Source organism: Oncorhynchus gorbuscha, linkage group LG07, assembly GCF_021184085.1.
Source record: "Oncorhynchus gorbuscha isolate QuinsamMale2020 ecotype Even-year linkage group LG07, OgorEven_v1.0, whole genome shotgun sequence".
NCBI lineage: Eukaryota > Metazoa > Chordata > Actinopteri > Salmoniformes > Salmonidae > Oncorhynchus > Oncorhynchus gorbuscha.
This window is the reverse complement of record NC_060179.1, coordinates 20765263-20782073: the sequence shown is the minus strand read 5'-3', so window position 1 is coordinate 20782073 and position 16811 is coordinate 20765263. Positions and strand designations below refer to the sequence as shown.

Sequence of the window (16811 nt, the reverse complement as noted above, 5' to 3'; positions counted from 1 at the left end):
TGGAATCCATCATCCGAAGGGGAATGGCTTCTGGGTAGCGAGTGGCATAACTCCGAGCACTCTCCACAATGCCGAGCCACTTCTGCCTGAATTCCTGGCCAGTAAAACCTCCTTACAATCCGGTCTCAGGTTTTATCGATACGAACTTGTGCCCATGAGTTAGATCCAGTACTGTCCTCTGGTACCAGATTGGGACCAACAACTGTTCCACCACATCAACCCCTATTTTTGACACTCTGTACACCAAACCCTTTTTCATGATGAAGTGGGGAAAACTATTAGGCATCGTTCCATCATTTATGGGAGTACCATCTATGACCTGCACATCTGCTCTGGCTTGCTGCAGGGTTGGATCCTGGTTTTGGACCTTTGGGTATTTGCAGCTGGTAAATGAGCCCTAATTTGGTCCTGCGATTCCCTTTAGGCCTCTTAACTCCCGGGTGTTTCTCTCTTGCTCCTCTCTGAACAGCTGGTTGGTGTGGTGCTGGACCTGTAATGTGTCCTGTTACATTCACATTGCATCCTGATGAGCTATTTGTTGAGCTCTAGTTGCCTCTTGTTGGGCGGCCACCGCTTGTAACAGGGCCTGTATGGCTCCCTCGATACTCATTTTCCCCCGAGCAATCTGTCCGAACCAAACAAAGCCACAAAAAATGCCTGTCTCCCCTTTGGAGTGCTAACTGAACATTTCTTTCCCTCTACCTAACCAGCAGTATGGGTAGACCATATGCCCGCATTCTCCACCACATGTGACAAACCTCTTCAAGATTAGGAGAATTTGTCACAAATTAAGCGGGAAACCGTCACCAAAATCACCCGAAAAATGAGAGGATTTTAGAACAGGACAGTACCTGTGTGTTTGTTTCTCCGTCCTGGTCCACCCAGGCCGCAGGCGAGGTTAAGGGATAGCATTTCCCTCGCTTCTGGGAATTGTAGTTTTGGCAGCCGGCCATTTTGTGATCTGTAGTTTTGATTGGGGTGGCCATTTTAGTGAGAGGCCAGAGCCTGTTTATTAGTTCTGCTCTCACATATCTGCCATTTATCACTCAACCCCCTTCTTTTCCACATTAGTATTACATGTTTAATACCCAACGGATAAATACAGTATCTATGATGTACCCATTTTCAGCAATTCTTTGCCATAGGTTTTTTTACCTAGGTGATACTCATTGTAATGTGATGTACCCTTTTTCAAGCATTGGTTGCCATTTGACTAACTTTTAACACGGTGGTATTTGATGTTTTTCTGTAAACTGAATCCACTTTTTGTTTGCCAGGACTTGTTGCTGAATCAGGAGTGTCCTTCGCTGAGGCGGTGAGAAAAGCCCCAGAAGCCCAGCTAGCAGTGACCCCAACACCTGGAGCTGACAAGGTACAGCAGGACAACCCAATACAGCTCAGCAGCTCTCTCACTCTCTCTTTCCTTCTCATTCTCTCTACCGCTCCCCCTCACTCTCGCTAAGTCAACACCGCGTCTTGGTTGTGATCAGCATTTATTCATATTGGGAATCTGTGTCTAAATATGCCCTCTTGCATATACAGTGGCAAGAAAAAGTATGTGAACCCTTTGGAATTACCTGGAATTCTGCATAATTAGTCATAAAATTAGATCTGATCTGTCACAACAATAGACAAACACAGTCTGCTTAAACTAATAACACAAACAATTATACTTTTTCATGTCTTTATTGAACACACTGTGTAAACATTCACAGTGCAGGGTGGGAAAAGTTTGTCAACCCTTGGTTTTAATAACTGGTTGACCCTACTTTGGCAGCAATAACCTCAACTAAACGTTTTCTGTAGTTGCGGATCAGACTTGTACAATGGTCAGGAGAAATTTTGGACCATTCCTCTTTACAAAACTGTTTCAGTTCAGCAATATTGTTGGGATGTCTGGTGTGAACCACTCTCTTGACGTCATGCCACAGCATCTCAATCGGGTTGAGGTCAGGACTCATATTTCTTCTGTTGAAGCCATTCTGTTGTTGATTTACTTCGGTGTTTTGGGTCGTTGTCCTGTTGCATCAACCAACTTCTGTTGAGCTTCAATTGGAGGACCGATAGCCTCACATTCTCCTGCAAAATGTCATGATAAACTTGAGAATTCATTTTTCTGTTGATGATAGCAAGCTGTCCAGGCCTTGAGGCAGCAAAGCAGGTCCAAACCATGATGCACCCTTCACCCTACGTTACAGTTGGGATGAGGTTTTGATGTTGTTGTGTGTTCCTTCCAAACAACTCAACTTTAGTTTCATTTGTACACAGAATATTTTGCCAGTAGTGCTTTGGAACATCCAGACGCTCTTTTGCGAACTTCAGATGTGCAGCAATGTTTTTTTAGACAGCAGTGGCTTCTTCCGTGGTGTCCTTCCATGAACACCATTCTTGTTTTGTGTTTTATGTATTGTAGACTCGTCAACAGAGATGTTAGCATGTTCCAGAGATTTCTTTACATCTTTAGCTGACACTCTAAGATTCTTCTTAACCTCATTGAGCATTCTGCACTGTGCTCTTGCAGTCATCTTTGCAGGATGGCAGGCCACTCCTAGGGAGAGTAGCAACAGTGCTGAACTTTCTCCATTTATCGACAATTTGTCTTACAGTGGACTGATGAACATCAACGCTTTTAGAGATACTTTTGTAAACCTTTCCAGCTTTATGCAAGTCAACAATTCTTAATCTTGGGTCTTCTGAGATCTCTTTTGTTTGAGGCATGGTTCACATCAGGCAATGCTTCTTGTGAATAGCAAACAACATTTTTGTGAGTGTTTTTTATAGGGCAGGGCAGCTCTAACCAACATCTCCAATCTCGTCTCAATGATTGTACTCCAGATTAGCTGACTCCTGACTCCAATTAGCTTTTGGAGAAGTCATTAGCCTAGGGGTTCACATACTTTTCCCAAACTACACTGTGAATGTTTAAATTATGTATTCAATATAGACAAAAATACAATAATTTGCACGTTATTAGTTTAGGCACACTATGTTTGTCTGTTAGATGAAGATCAGATCTAATTTTATGACCAATTCATGCAGAAATCCAGATAATTCCAAAGGGTTCACATACTTTTTCTTGCCACTGTCAGTAATACCTTGTGAAGGCATTTCAATAAGTTTTCCAAATGGATCACATACTATTTTAAGGTAAGGCATGTGAATGAGGGATACATATGCTAAGGAACTAGCTGTCTGTGCCTCAAAGGCAATGGCTCCAGGTCTACATTTTCTGTACAACATTTCTTTGATCGCCTCTTTGATCTTTCTGAATGGTTTTAATGTTCCGCTGTTAGCTCAGGGCAGACAGTTTGGATGTAACGTGCCGCCTAAACATTACTGTTAAGTAGCACCGACAGGATTGGCAAAGTGCTTAGCAATGTGACCAATGAAATTACAGTGTCCTAATGAAGTGACCAATGAAATCACTGTGTTGTAATAACCTGACCAATGAAATCACAGTGTCTTCGCCATATGCCGGCCTACCTCAAATGTCACAGAGCTCTACTGTTTAACAGTGACAACGTCACAGGGGGAACATGGGGATTGTGTGAGTGACGGCTATGACTACAAGACGCTTTTTTAGCCACTGAACTCTCCCCTCAGATTCCCCTCAGTCTCCAGACTTATCGGCTGCCGAATAGCCTACTTTTATGAGTCACTGCTTCTTCATTAAATGCTTCATCCCCCTTTGGTGAAGTGATTGTAAAAGTGAATTACATGCCATCCCCTCTGACCGGTGGTAGAAATACATGGGGGTCACGCAGGGACAGACGGTGGTTTGCTATCTAAATGGGGCCAGAGACTGTGTGTGTGTGTGTGCGTGCGTGCGTGCGTGCGATTGAGAGACTTTTACAGAAGGAGATTAATGGATGGGGGAAAGCTCAGTTCTAGTTAAAATACATGATATTTAGCCCAAATAGTCCAATAAGGAGCTGTGTGAAATTGAAGTGACATTTCTGGGAATTAGTGGGCGAGGCAGCCATTGTGAGCATTTGTAAGAGATGCAGCCAATGCGACAGTGGACTGATCAAACGGCATCTTTGATAAAACACAGCGAGGTAATTGGAGTTTGGTGTGCGGGATCGGTGACACTGCGTCATTGTGAACGGCCACTGCTGGGCTGCTAGTATGTGCAAATGGAGGCTTAAGCGATGTTGTTAACCCTCTAGAGTCTAAGCTGGGGAGAATTGTTTTATGACGAGGATCATACCAAGGATCATTCAGCTATTTGATCTAGAATTTTAGGACCCCTTTAGGTATCCCCCGAAAAATAACAGATGAATGAATAACAGATTAATTCATAGAAAAACAGATAGTTACAGTTGAAGTCAGAAGTTTACATCCACTTAGGTTGGAGTCATTAAAACTCGTTTTTCAACCACTCCACAAATTTCTTGTTAACAAACTATAGTTTCGGCAAGTCAGTTAGGACATCTACTTTGTGCATGCCACAAGTAATTTTTCCAACAATTGTTTACAGACAGATTATTTCACTTATAATTCATTATATCACAATTCCATTGGGTCAGAAGTTGACTGTGCCTTTAAACAGCTTGGAAAATTACAGAAAATTATGTCATGGCTTTAGAAGCTTGTGATAGGATAATTGACATAATTTGAGTCAATTGGAGGTGTACCTGTGGATGTATTTCAAGGCCAACCTTCAAATTCAGTGCCTCTTTGCTTGACATCATGGGGGGAAAAAAAGAAATCAGCCAAGACCTCAGGAAAAAAAAGTTGACTTCTTCAAGTCTGGTTCATCCTTGGGAAACATTTCCAAATGTCTGAAGGTACCACGTTCATCTGTACAAACAATAGTACGCAAGTATAAACACCATGGGACCCCACAGCCGTCATACCGTTCAGGAAGGAGATGTGTTCTGTCTCCTAGAGATGAACGTACTTTGGTGAGAAAAGTGCAAATCAATCCCAGAACAACAGCAAAGGATCCTGTGAAGATACTGGAGGAAACAGGTACAAAAGTATCTATATCCACAGTTAAACAAGTCCTATAATCAACATAACCTGAAAGGCTGCTCAGCAAGGAAGAAGCCACTGCTCCAAAACCGCCATATAAAAGCCAGACTACGGTTTTCAACTGCACATGGGGACAAAGATTGTACTTTTTCCTCTGGTCTGATGAAACAAAAATAGAACTGTTTGGCCATAATGACCATTGTTATGTTTAGAGGAAAAAGGGGGAGGCTTTTAAACAATTTAAAGGCAATGCTACCAAATACAAATTGAGTTTATGTAAACTTCTGACCCACTGGGAATGTCAAACAAAAGCTGAAGTAAATCATTCTCTCTACTGTTATTCTGACATTTCACATTCTTAAAATAAAGTGGTAATCCTAACTGACCTTAGACAGGGAATTTTTACTAGGATTAAATGTCAGGAGTTGTGAAAAACTGAGTTTAAATGTATTTGGCTAAGGTGTATGTAAACTTCCGACTTCAACTGTAGGTTTTAGAGATATAAGAAAGATATTTGTATTTGTAACTATTTGTATTTTTTTCACACATATTTACCCCCTTTTTTTAGGTACTTAACTACTTACATATATACTTCTATTCATTTATATTTTTTACTGGTAACGGCGAGTCATGTGAGGCTTGTGGGCATAAAAGAGCAAAACCTTTCCATAGAGAGGTCATATTAGTGTGAAGGCCAGTCAGTACAGACACTACAGACGTTTTTGTGAGAAGACCGATTTCCTGGATGTCTCATGGTCTGACAAATACCGCTGTATCTCGGCCACCTTCCTATGCAGATGCATAAGGCCGCAATTAGCAGATGTGGTGGATTGAGGCGCAGCCCATACATTGTGAGAGCAGCTCACTCACTATTCACATTGCACAAGAGTTCATCATATTTATTTGACATATGAACATATCATAGGCATGGAAACCTATATATGTCTAGGACAAATCCATAGACCATTAGCCTCTGTAGGGGCTTAATTATGGGATAAGGGATGTGGGAGCACTGTAGGTCTAGTTAATTAACATTGTCTAGGCTTTCAAATAAGAGGATCCTGGGATGATTGACAGTTGTCACAATGTTATGAAATTTACTGGTTTTGTACTCCTTAGTCCAGAAGTTAAGAAGCAACATCAACAGTCAGGGTTGTAGTTGTACGTACGGTGTCCATATTTGGACTTCTTCAGAGTCACAAGAAGTTGGTGTCAATAGTTAACGGGAATATATGGGAATGAATGAGAATATATGGTAATTAACGCAAATATATGCAAATGAATAGTAATACCTTTTAAATGTAGATGTTTTTTGCATTGGATATATTTACCATATCATATGGAGACAAACATAAATATTTTACCTTATTATAAGTACACATAATAATTTGTAATTAAGTCCTACCAATAGAAATTTTTAAAACAATTTAGTTAAGAATTGAACTTTCATTAAATGAGTTGACTCTTCAAATGGGATGATTTCACTGAACAGCCTGTTGCGTGCTCTGGTGTGTGTGTTCCCAAACAAGGACCAGTTGTGCTCTGATGCGGCTGATGTTGGTGGGATTTGGAGGATGATGGAGGCAACAAGGTAAAGAGCCTCAGATCCACAAAGTCCCTTCCACCAGGTGGTTGACGAGATATGTTGGCACGACTGCCATATCACATCTCCATCCCAAAGCCCTTGCTTGGAAGTGTACTTCGCCAGACTGCCAAGAACCTTGCCCTCGTCCAGGCCAAAGTGGCGAGACACAGTAGTGATGACACCATAGGCCTTGTTGATCTCTGCACCAGACAGGATGCTCTTGCCAGCATACTTGGGGTCCAACATGTACACTGCGGCGTGTATGGGCTTCAGGCAGAAGTCTTTTTGATGTATTTCAGAACTGCAGTTTCCTCTGCTTTGAGCAACAGTGAAGTGTGCAGGGCAGTACAGATTTATTCTCTTACATCTGCAAGCAGAGTCTGAACATCAGACAGGATGGCATTGTCTCCCTCAATTCGTGCAATGACTACTGCTATAGGTTTCAGGCTGCTTACCACTCTCTCCAAAATACATAATCCAGGAGGATCCTCTTGATGGGGCTGTCCATATCGATATGGCCATTTCTTGGAGAGACTCCTTCCCCTCCAGGAGACTGTTAAACATGTGACAACACCACCCCAACGGAAGTTGCTGGGCAGCTTCAATGTGGAGCTCTTATTCTTCTCACTTTGCTTGGTGAGGTAGATTGCTGCTATAACTCGATGACCCTTCACATACTTAACCACTTCCTTGGCTCTCTAGTAGAGTATATCCATTGTTTTCAGTGCCATGATGACCTTGAGGAGCAGAGTCAAATGCATGAGCAGCACGGCCAATGGGTGTGACGTGAGGGTAGGACTCCTCCACTTTAGACCAAGCAACCTTCATGTTCGCAGCATTGTCTGTCACCAGTGCAAATACCTTCTGTAGTCCAAGGTCATTTATGACTGCCTTCAGCTCATCTGCAATGTAGAGACCGGTGTGTCTGTTGTTCCTTGTGTCTGCGCTCTTGTGGAATACTGGTTGAGGTGTGGAGATGATGTAGTTTAATTAATCCTTGCTCACAAAAATCTGACCACCCATCAGAGGTGATTGCAATACAGTCTGCTTTCTCTATTATTTGCTTGACCTTCACTTGAACTCTGTTGAACTCTGCATCCAGCAAATGAGTAGATAAAGCATGTCTGATTGGAGGGGTGTATGCTGGGTGAAGAACATTCCGAAATCTCTTCCAATACCCATTGCCAGTTGCATACACAGCTCGAGCAAGACATTCATCAGCATTTCTCTGACTACATTCCTCCATTGAGTCAAAAAAACTTCTGATTCCAGGAGGACCAATAGCTGTTGCTATCGATAAAGTGTCTGATTCATCATTTTCTCCTGAAATAGAAGTAGAGGGACTTTTGTCAGAGGTTGCTTGTTGTGAGCGCTGAGGGAACTTTATGCACATGGCCAGATGATTCTGCATCTTTGTTGCATTCTTCACATATGATTTGGCACAGTATTTGCAAATGTACACAGCTTTTCCTTCTACATTAGCTTACATTTACATTTAAGTCATTTAGCAGACACTCTTATCCAGAGCGACTTACAAGTTGGTGCATTCACCTTATGACATCCAGTGGAACAGTCACTTTACAATAGTGCATCTAAATCTTAAGGGGGGGGGGGTGCGAGGGATTACTTATCCTATCCTAGGTATTCCTTAAAGAGGTGGGGTTTCAGGTGTCTCCGGAAGGTGGTGATTGACTCCGCTGTCCTGGCGTCGTGAGGGAGTTTGTTCCACCATTGGGGGGGCCAGAGCAGCGAACAGTTTTGACTGGGCTGAGCGGGAACTGTACTTCCTCAGTGGTAGGGAGGCGAGCAGGCCAGAGGTGGATGAACGCAGTGCCCTTGTTTGGGTGTAGGGCCTGATCAGAGCCTGGAGATACTGAGGTGCCGTTCCCCTCACGGCTCCGTAGGCAAGCACCATGGTCTTGTAGCGGATGCGAGCTTCAACTGGAAGCCAGTGGAGAGAGCGGAGGAGCGGGGTGACGTGAGAGAACTTGGGAAGGTTGAACACCAGACGGGCTGCGGCGTTCTGGATGAGTTGTAGGGGTTTAATGGCACAGGCAGGGAGCCCAGCCAACAGCGAGTTGCAGTAATCCAGACAGGAGATGACAAGTGCCTGGATTAGGACCTGCGCCGCTTCCTGTGTGAGGCAGGGTCGTACTCTGCGGATATTGTAGAGCATGAACCTACAGGAACGGGCCACCGCCTTGATGTTAGTTGAGAACGACAGGGTGTTGTCCAGGATCACGCCAAGGTTCTTAGCGCTCTGGGAGGAGGACACAATGGAGTTGTCAACCGTGATGGCGAGGTCATGGAATGGGCAGTCCTTCCCCAGGAGGAAGAGCAGCTCCGTCTTGCCGAGGTTCAGCTTGAGGTGGTGATCCGTCATCCACACTGATATGTCTGCCAGACATGCAGAGATGCGATTCGCCACCTGGTCATCAGAAGGGGGAAAGGAGAAGATTAATTGTGTGTCGTCTGCATAGCAATGATAGGAGAGACCATGTGAGGTTATGACAGAGCCAAGTGACTTGGTGTATAGCGAGAATAGGAGAGGGCCTAGAACAGAGCCCTGGGGGACACCAGTGGTGAGAGCGCGTGGTGAGGAGACAGATTCTCGCCACGCCACCTGGTAGGAGCGACCTGTCAGGTAGGACGCAATCAAAGTGTGGGCGGCGCCGGAGATGCCCAACTCGGAGAGGGTGGAGAGGAGGATCTGATGGTTCACAGTATCGAAGGCAGCCGATAGGTCTAGAAGGATGAGAGCAGAGGAGAGAGAGTTAGCTTTAGCAGTGCGGAGCACCTCCGTGATACAGAGGAGAGCAGTCTCAGTTGAATGACTAGTCTTGAAACCTGACTGATTTGGATCAAGAAGGTCATTCAGAGAGAGATAGCGGGAGAGCTGGCCAAGGACGGCACGTTCAAGAGTTTTGGAGAGAAAAGAAAGAAGGGATACTGGTCTGTAGTTGTTGACATCGGAGGGATCGAGTGTAGGTTTTTTCAGAAGGGGTGCAACTCTCGCTCTCTTGAAGACGGAAGGGATGTAGCCAGCGGTCAGGGATGAGTTGATGAGCGAGGTGAGGTAAGGGAGAAGGTCTCCGGAAATGGTCTGGAGAAGAGAGGAGGAGATAGGGTCAAGCGGGCAGGTTGTTGGGCGGCCGGCCGTCACAAGACGCGAGATTTCATCTGGAGAGAGAGGGGAGAAAGAGGTCAGAGCACAGGGTAGGGCAGTGTGAGCAGAACCAGCGGTGTCGTTTGACTTAGCAAACGAGGATCGGATGTCGTCGACCTTCTTTTCAAAATGGTTGACGAAGTCATCTGCAGAGAGGGAGGAGGGGGGGAGGGGGAGGAGGATTCAGGAGGTAGGAGAAGGTGGCAAAGAGCTTCCTAGGGTTAGAGGCAGATGCTTGGAATTTAGAGTGGTAGAAAGTGGCTTTAGCAGCAGAGACAGAGGAGGAAAATGTAGAGAGGAGGGAGTGAAAGGATGCCAGGTCCGCAGGGAGGCGAGTTTTCCTCCATTTCCACTCGGCTGCCCGGAGCCCTGTTCTGCAGTGAAATGTCTCCACACATCAGATAGTGCCTGTGGCATTTTCCTGTAATTAGGGGGAAAAAAACAATTCCATGTACAGATAAATAGTTAAGCAGTTAGATTAAACAACTGCTTTGTAAGACAAAAGTTTTAAAATGAAACGTATGGAAACAGGTGAATTAACACTCTTCAGTTATCAGGCTCAAGCAAGCTAAAACCCACATGGTAGCAATAACTATCTAGTTAGAAATTATATAAACACACTTTGCTGTAGGCTACTATTTACTAGTTAACAAAAAATTATGTATGTCATATAAGATATATGCACTCCACCCATCAAAACTTACCAGAAAGCATGTAGTCCTTGGCTCAGACAGTGTAGTAGTGTGGGATCAATAGCATATAATTAGTGTGCAAGATCTTAAGAATCAGCTATACATGTGATGGAAGAGTGCATTGCACATGTGATGAAAGAATGCACTGTGCATGCAGAGGGTTGCAATTCCATTGAATTGGGGATAGTTGAATTAACCACAATACCTAGAATCGCCTTTTGTGTATCCCACAAAAGGTTCACTGTTAAAAAGCTAACCTTTTTTGATGAATTTAAGCAAAATTACCCAAATTCCAGGGCTTAACTTCCCATGGAAAATTTACGAAAAATTCTGGAAATTTGCCAGAAAGTTTTGACCCTTTGCAACCCTAGTCAAGAGTCACGCTCCTTCTCAGTTGTGTTTTTTGCAGCGTATTTGGTGGTTCTTCAAAAATATTTTGGCATAAAAGCCTTCTCCTGGCAGGTGTGTCCTTCAGAGCACATCACATTGACAGTACTATTATGTCAACAATGAAACAAGTAGTGAGGAGAAGGGGGAAAAAACGCTTTTAAAGAGAGATGTTCCAAATGTGGGCTTAAACTTCAACCTTGATAAATATTCATGAGCTAGGACTACGACAGCTTAATGGCAAACATCTTAATATTTTTTTAGCTTTTGTCTTTATTCCCGCAATCACTCACTTCTCCCCCCCTTCCCTTCCCTTCCTTCAAGGTCGTCTATGTAGGCTGTGTGAAAGAGAGACAGTAACGATGTGGGCCGCTTGCTGTTTCTTAATTTGGAGTTTGACAGAAACATCACAGTTCAACAATTGTCTCATTGTGAAGGATTCTGGGAGGAAAAAGCTTAGTGCCTACCTCCCTCCTAAAATCCGACATTACCCACCACAACAAAGGTACATTAACATGGCGACTGGTATGATTTGGGGTCCCAGAAAAAGGGAGACGGTTTGACATGTCTAATATCTCTCATATCTTTGGCATGTTGAATTTCTCTGGAATCACTGACATGTCGAATATCTCTGTTATCACCCAGTCCTGAAGAGATGCTCGTAATTCTAATGGCGAAGGCATGAATAACAACATATATGCATATTAGATATCAGTCCTAATGTTTTGTGTGTATGGGATGGAAACAGTGGTTAAATTAGACTGCCGTTGATTTCAAAGTTGATATCAAACGTGTACCTTTCTGTCATTACAAACTGACAATACCATATGAGATATAAATACACTTTGAAGTAATGCATTTATATCACATGAAAAATGCATGTATTTAAAATATTTTACAAAAGGAACGTATAAGATACATTTATCTACGAAACTGGCTGGGTTTCTTAAGATGATATCAGTATTAGTGAGGAGATGTTTTGCAGGTTTTTCTCATGATGTACCTTTAAATAATTCAGTATACTTCATAAATAACAATGAGAAATTTCACAACTGCTTATTACATGCGTGATGTAGCACATCGAACAGGGTTTCCTCCTGCAGCGCTATAAATTTAGATGCCTTTGATTATTATACTGTTTTGCGAGACAGTGTGGGACCCATTTCACACCCAGTGAATGACGATGTTCTTCGTAATGAGACAGCAATGTAAATGATGTGTGTTAATTTTCCATTAATTGACCACCAATCAAAGAATAAAGTGTGTTTTTGCCTGGTCAGTTATGTTCCTATACACAGTAGTCTAGTATATGTTCTGAATGAGCTGAAAGTCATACATGTTGTTTCTCCTCTTCGTCCCTCAATGGGCCGAGGTTACTGAACATGACACACACACACAATATTGTTTGTATTCCTAAAGATAGAAAATTACTGCTTTGAAAGACAGTTGTTTTGCCCTCATCTCTTTCATTGTCTGCAGAAGATGAGCTCTTGACCTGTACAGGTGTAGGGTCTTAATTTGAGCCATTTTGCTACAGCTGGAAAAAATAATCCTGAAGCAACAGGAAATGTGAATTATTATTTGGATATTGTTGTAGGAGTTTTTCGTAAGGGAAAATGAAATCAGAAATATTTAAGTGGTAATTACAACCTTCACAAGCCTTTTAAAACCTCAAATACACTACAAGTTTTACATTTCCTGCATTTCAGGAAAGTTCTCCTGTAACAGGGCGATCAAATTAAGATCCAACAGCTGCCTTACAGGTTGAAAGAACCAGGGAACTTCATGTACTGTATGGAGAGTACATGATGTACTTTATGTACAGTAGCTTATCTTTGTGTTGTTAATAGACCTTTCAATCACTTTCACGTCACTATAGCCTACCCATTGAGCTTTAAAGTGATGTTGTCTCAGTCGGTTTCACAATACATTAACAACGGCGCCTTTTTGTTCTAGCTTCTCGGCAGCTAATCTTTGAATGTGGTCTGAGGGACCGAGGAGCACTATGTGTTTGTGTGTGATATTAGAATGCTCTATATTTGCTAGGCCCCAGTGGGAATTCATGGCAGATCACGTGTCAGCCCCTGTTGGGCGGGCATACGTTTAGCTGTCAGGGCGGCGGCGGCAACCTATTCAGGAGATGGCAGGAATCAGACATGCCGGATTACTGTTCATTGCACTTTTATGCAAACTCGTCGAACATCCCCCCTCCATATTAACAACAGCTACTTAGCTACATGGTGTGGTTGGGAAAAGCAGAAGTTTTAGACTAATTTTACAGCACCCTGGACAGTTTTACTAAACTATAAAAAGGAATTGAATGATTACAAAGCCTTGTCCTTCTTAATGTTAACTGCTCGCATGCTGATGTTGTACAATGTCAGTTCTGGTCAGGGATTTGTAGGCTAACAGATAGCTAACACCGCTTTTGAAATAAACCTTCACAGTTTATTGAGAGCATAAATCAGTGTGTGAATATCCCTTTTTTAGCCTAATACTTTCGGTCTTTTTTATCGATATAAGAAATCATGGATGTGCATAGGCCTCTCTGAGATTTCTCTCTGAGACCTGATTGATGTGGCCCATAGAAGGGACTACCCTGCCAAAAGGAGAGGAGTGTTAGTGTACCACACTACCCACTGTCCTCTGGGGCATCGGGGTGTTGTTGCTGTGGAAACGCTGGGTCTTTATCTCCCTTCATAGAGATTGTCAGAGGTCAGCACAGACTAAACTATTCAGAGGGTTCTTTAATTGGTGTTTACCTTACACACACACACATTTTGTTCTTCTATCCTCGGGGGACCTAAAATTGATTTCTATTCAAAATCCTATTTAACCTAAGCCTAACCCATAACCTTAAACCTAACCACTAACCCCTAATTCTAACCCTAAACCTAACCCCTAAGCTCATGGGGTCATTGGAAATGTCCCCACGAGGGGACATTTTCCTTGTTTTACTGTCCTTGTGGGAACTTTTGTGGATTTTAGGTCCCCACAAGGATAGAAAAACCAACCACCACGCACACTGTAGTTTATACTAAATGTCTATTACACTTTCCAAATTGAGTGTGCTGTTGACATGTACAATACAACACAATTCTGTTAGTATGCCCCCCAGGGATAGACTAAAGCACAACATTAATGGATGGTGTCAAGGGGGCAGAAAGCTATTTTCTTAGGGATGGGCACAGGCTGGCAGAGGAAAATATCTTTCACCCCTCCTTTTTTCCCAAAAATATACTCTCCCGCAATGCAATCTCTATAGACTCAGGAGAAGTAACTATGGCTCCGGAGAAGAAGGCTGACGTTTTACGTGTCCCCAACCGATTGTGTTTTTTTGTTCATTTATTTGCGTTGTTTGTAACTCATTTTGTACATAATGTTGCCGCTACGTCTCTTCAGGACTGCGATTACTCACCCACGGACTGTCAGAATGATTTTTTTCCTTTAACGATTCTGACGAGCCCGACCCGAGTGATATAATGCTTTCTCGGGAACAGGCCCAGATCCCCGTGATTTGCGTGAAGAGGCAGAGAAAAAGGGGCCAGAGGGCGGGCTGTCTTCGGAGAATTTGTAGGCGATCGAATAAAAACCCCACTTCTGCTAGCAAACGTGCAATCTTTGGAGAATAAAATTGATGATCTACCCGGAAGATTAAACTCCCAACAGGACATTCAAAACTGTAATATCTTGTGTTTCACGGAGTCGTGGCTGAACGACTACATACAGCTGGCTGGTTATACGCTGCACCGACAGGATAGAACAGCAGCGTCTGGTAAGACAAGGGGTGGCGGACTATGTATTTTTGTAAATAACAGCTGGTGCACGATATCTGAATCAAATCCAATTTTATTTGTCACATACACATGATTAGCAGATGTTAATACGAGTGTAGAAAAATGCTTGTGCTTCTAGTTCAGACCATGCAGTAATATCGATCAAGTAATCGAACAATTTCACAACAACTACCTTATACACACAAGTGTAAAGCAATGAATAAGAATATGTACATAAAAATACATGGATGAGCGATGGCCGAACGGCATAGGCAAGATGCAGTAGATGGTATAGAGTACAGTATATACATATGAGATGAGTAATGTAGGGTATGTAAACATTATATAAAGTGACATTGTTTAAAGTGGCTAGTGATACATTATGCGGAGATGGTTGTCCTGGAAGGTTCTCCCTTCTCCACTGAGGAACTCTAGAGCTTTGTCAGAGTGAGTGACCATTGCTCAGATTGGCTGGGCGGCCAGTTCTAGGAAGGGTCTTGTTGGTTTAAAACTATATATATCTTCTGTATACCACCCCTACCTTGTCACAACACAACTGATTAGGTCAAACGCATTAAGAAGGAAAGAAATAGCACAAAATAACTTTTAACAAGGCACACCTGTTAATTGAAATGCATTCCAGGTGACTACCTCATGAAGCTGGTTAAGAGAATGCCAAGCGTGTGCAAAGCTGTCATCAAGGCAAAGGGTTGCTATTTGAAGAATCTGAAATGTAAAATATATTTAGATTTGTTTAATACTTTTTTGGTATTATTTCATAGTTTTGATGTCTTCACTATTATTCTGCAATGTAGAAAATAGTCAAAATAAAGGGAAACCCTTTAATGAGCAGGTGTGTCCAAGCTTTTGACTGGTACTGTATATTTACCCCAAAATGTGTGGGGTATTGGAAATGATGGAAGGTACAGTCTATCCGCAATATTAAAGCTGATCTACCCCTACATCTTTTTGTTTAAAACCCTAGTCCATGGATGGGCAACTTTGATGGGGGTGGGGGCCTCAAAAACAATCTGCATACCAACATCCATACACACACATGCAGTCAGAGGTTCATTTCCTGCAATTCTACAACCTTCGCCATGAAGAGTGGTGAAAATGTTGCAGTTTTAAAGCAAGTTTGCTGCAATTCTACACATTTCACCATGGGGCGGAGAGAAGATTTTGTGTGCTACCACACACGCGTGCACACACTCCCTCCAGCAGTGTTATGTCAATCTAATTTCCTGAGCATTGCACAGCGTTGGTGCATGGTGGCACCGGCCAACTGCTGACACTGGTGTGATTAGCCACCCTGCTCTGGCATGATACGCTGTGGCACCATGCAGCTCTGGCCTAGAGCCAACACTCCACAGAGGAAGGGAGAGGGGCGGGTAGAGATGGAGGGGGTCATTGGAGGTAGAGGGCTGGAGCAGTGTGAAAGGGGGCAGGGGTATGGCAGACAGCAAGGAAGAGAAAGGAGAGAGTAGAAACTCTGAGGATAACAGAAACAGATGAAGATAGAGAGGACCAGGGGAATGGAGTCAGGGTGATAGAGAGGACCAGGGAAATTGAGTCAGGGGGATAGAGAGGACCAGGGAAATGGAGTCAGGGTGATAGAGGGGACCAGGGAAATGGAGTCAGGGGGATAGAGAGGACCAGGGAAATGGAGTCAGGGGGATAGAGAGGACCAGGGAAATGGAGTCAGGGTGATGGAGAGGACCAGGGAAATGGAGTCATGGGGTTAGGCAGGACCAGGGAAATGGAGTCAGGGTGATCTAGAGGACCAGGGAAATGCAGTCAGGGGGTTAGACAGGACCAGGGATATGGAGTCAGGGTGATATAGAGGACCAGGGAAATGGAGTCAGGGGGAAAGAGAGGACCAGGGAAATGGAGTCAGGGGGTTAGACAGGACCAGGGATATGGAGTCAGGGTGATATAGAGGACCAGGGAAATGGAGTCAGGGGGAAAGAGAGGACCAGGAGAGTCTAATGGATGTGAAATAAAAAGGTTTCAGACTGGAGTTCAGACTCAATCAATATCAATATTCTTCTCACTGTACGCACGCGCACATACATTTGTTTAACTATCTTCGTGGAGACCAAACAATTGATTCCCATTAAAATTCCTATTTTCCCTAAAAACCTAACCTCAACCCCAAAACCCTAACCCCTAAAAATAAACTCCTAAACCTAACCTCTAATCCTAACAGTAATTCTAACCCTAATTGT

At 43.3% G+C, this 16811-nt stretch overlaps 1 protein-coding gene across 3 annotated transcripts in view; it reads left to right on the top strand.

The window, feature by feature from the left end:
- The window catches only part of xylb (xylulokinase homolog (H. influenzae)), a 62715-nt gene that overhangs the window by 44517 nt on the left and 1387 nt on the right, over positions 1-16811 (top strand). For all 3 annotated transcript variants that reach the window (XM_046355768.1, XM_046355767.1, XM_046355770.1), the window contains one exon: positions 1278-1372. In XM_046355768.1, coding sequence (XP_046211724.1) covers positions 1278-1372 — 95 coding nt within the window. The remainder of the gene's footprint in view (positions 1-1277; positions 1373-16811) is intronic.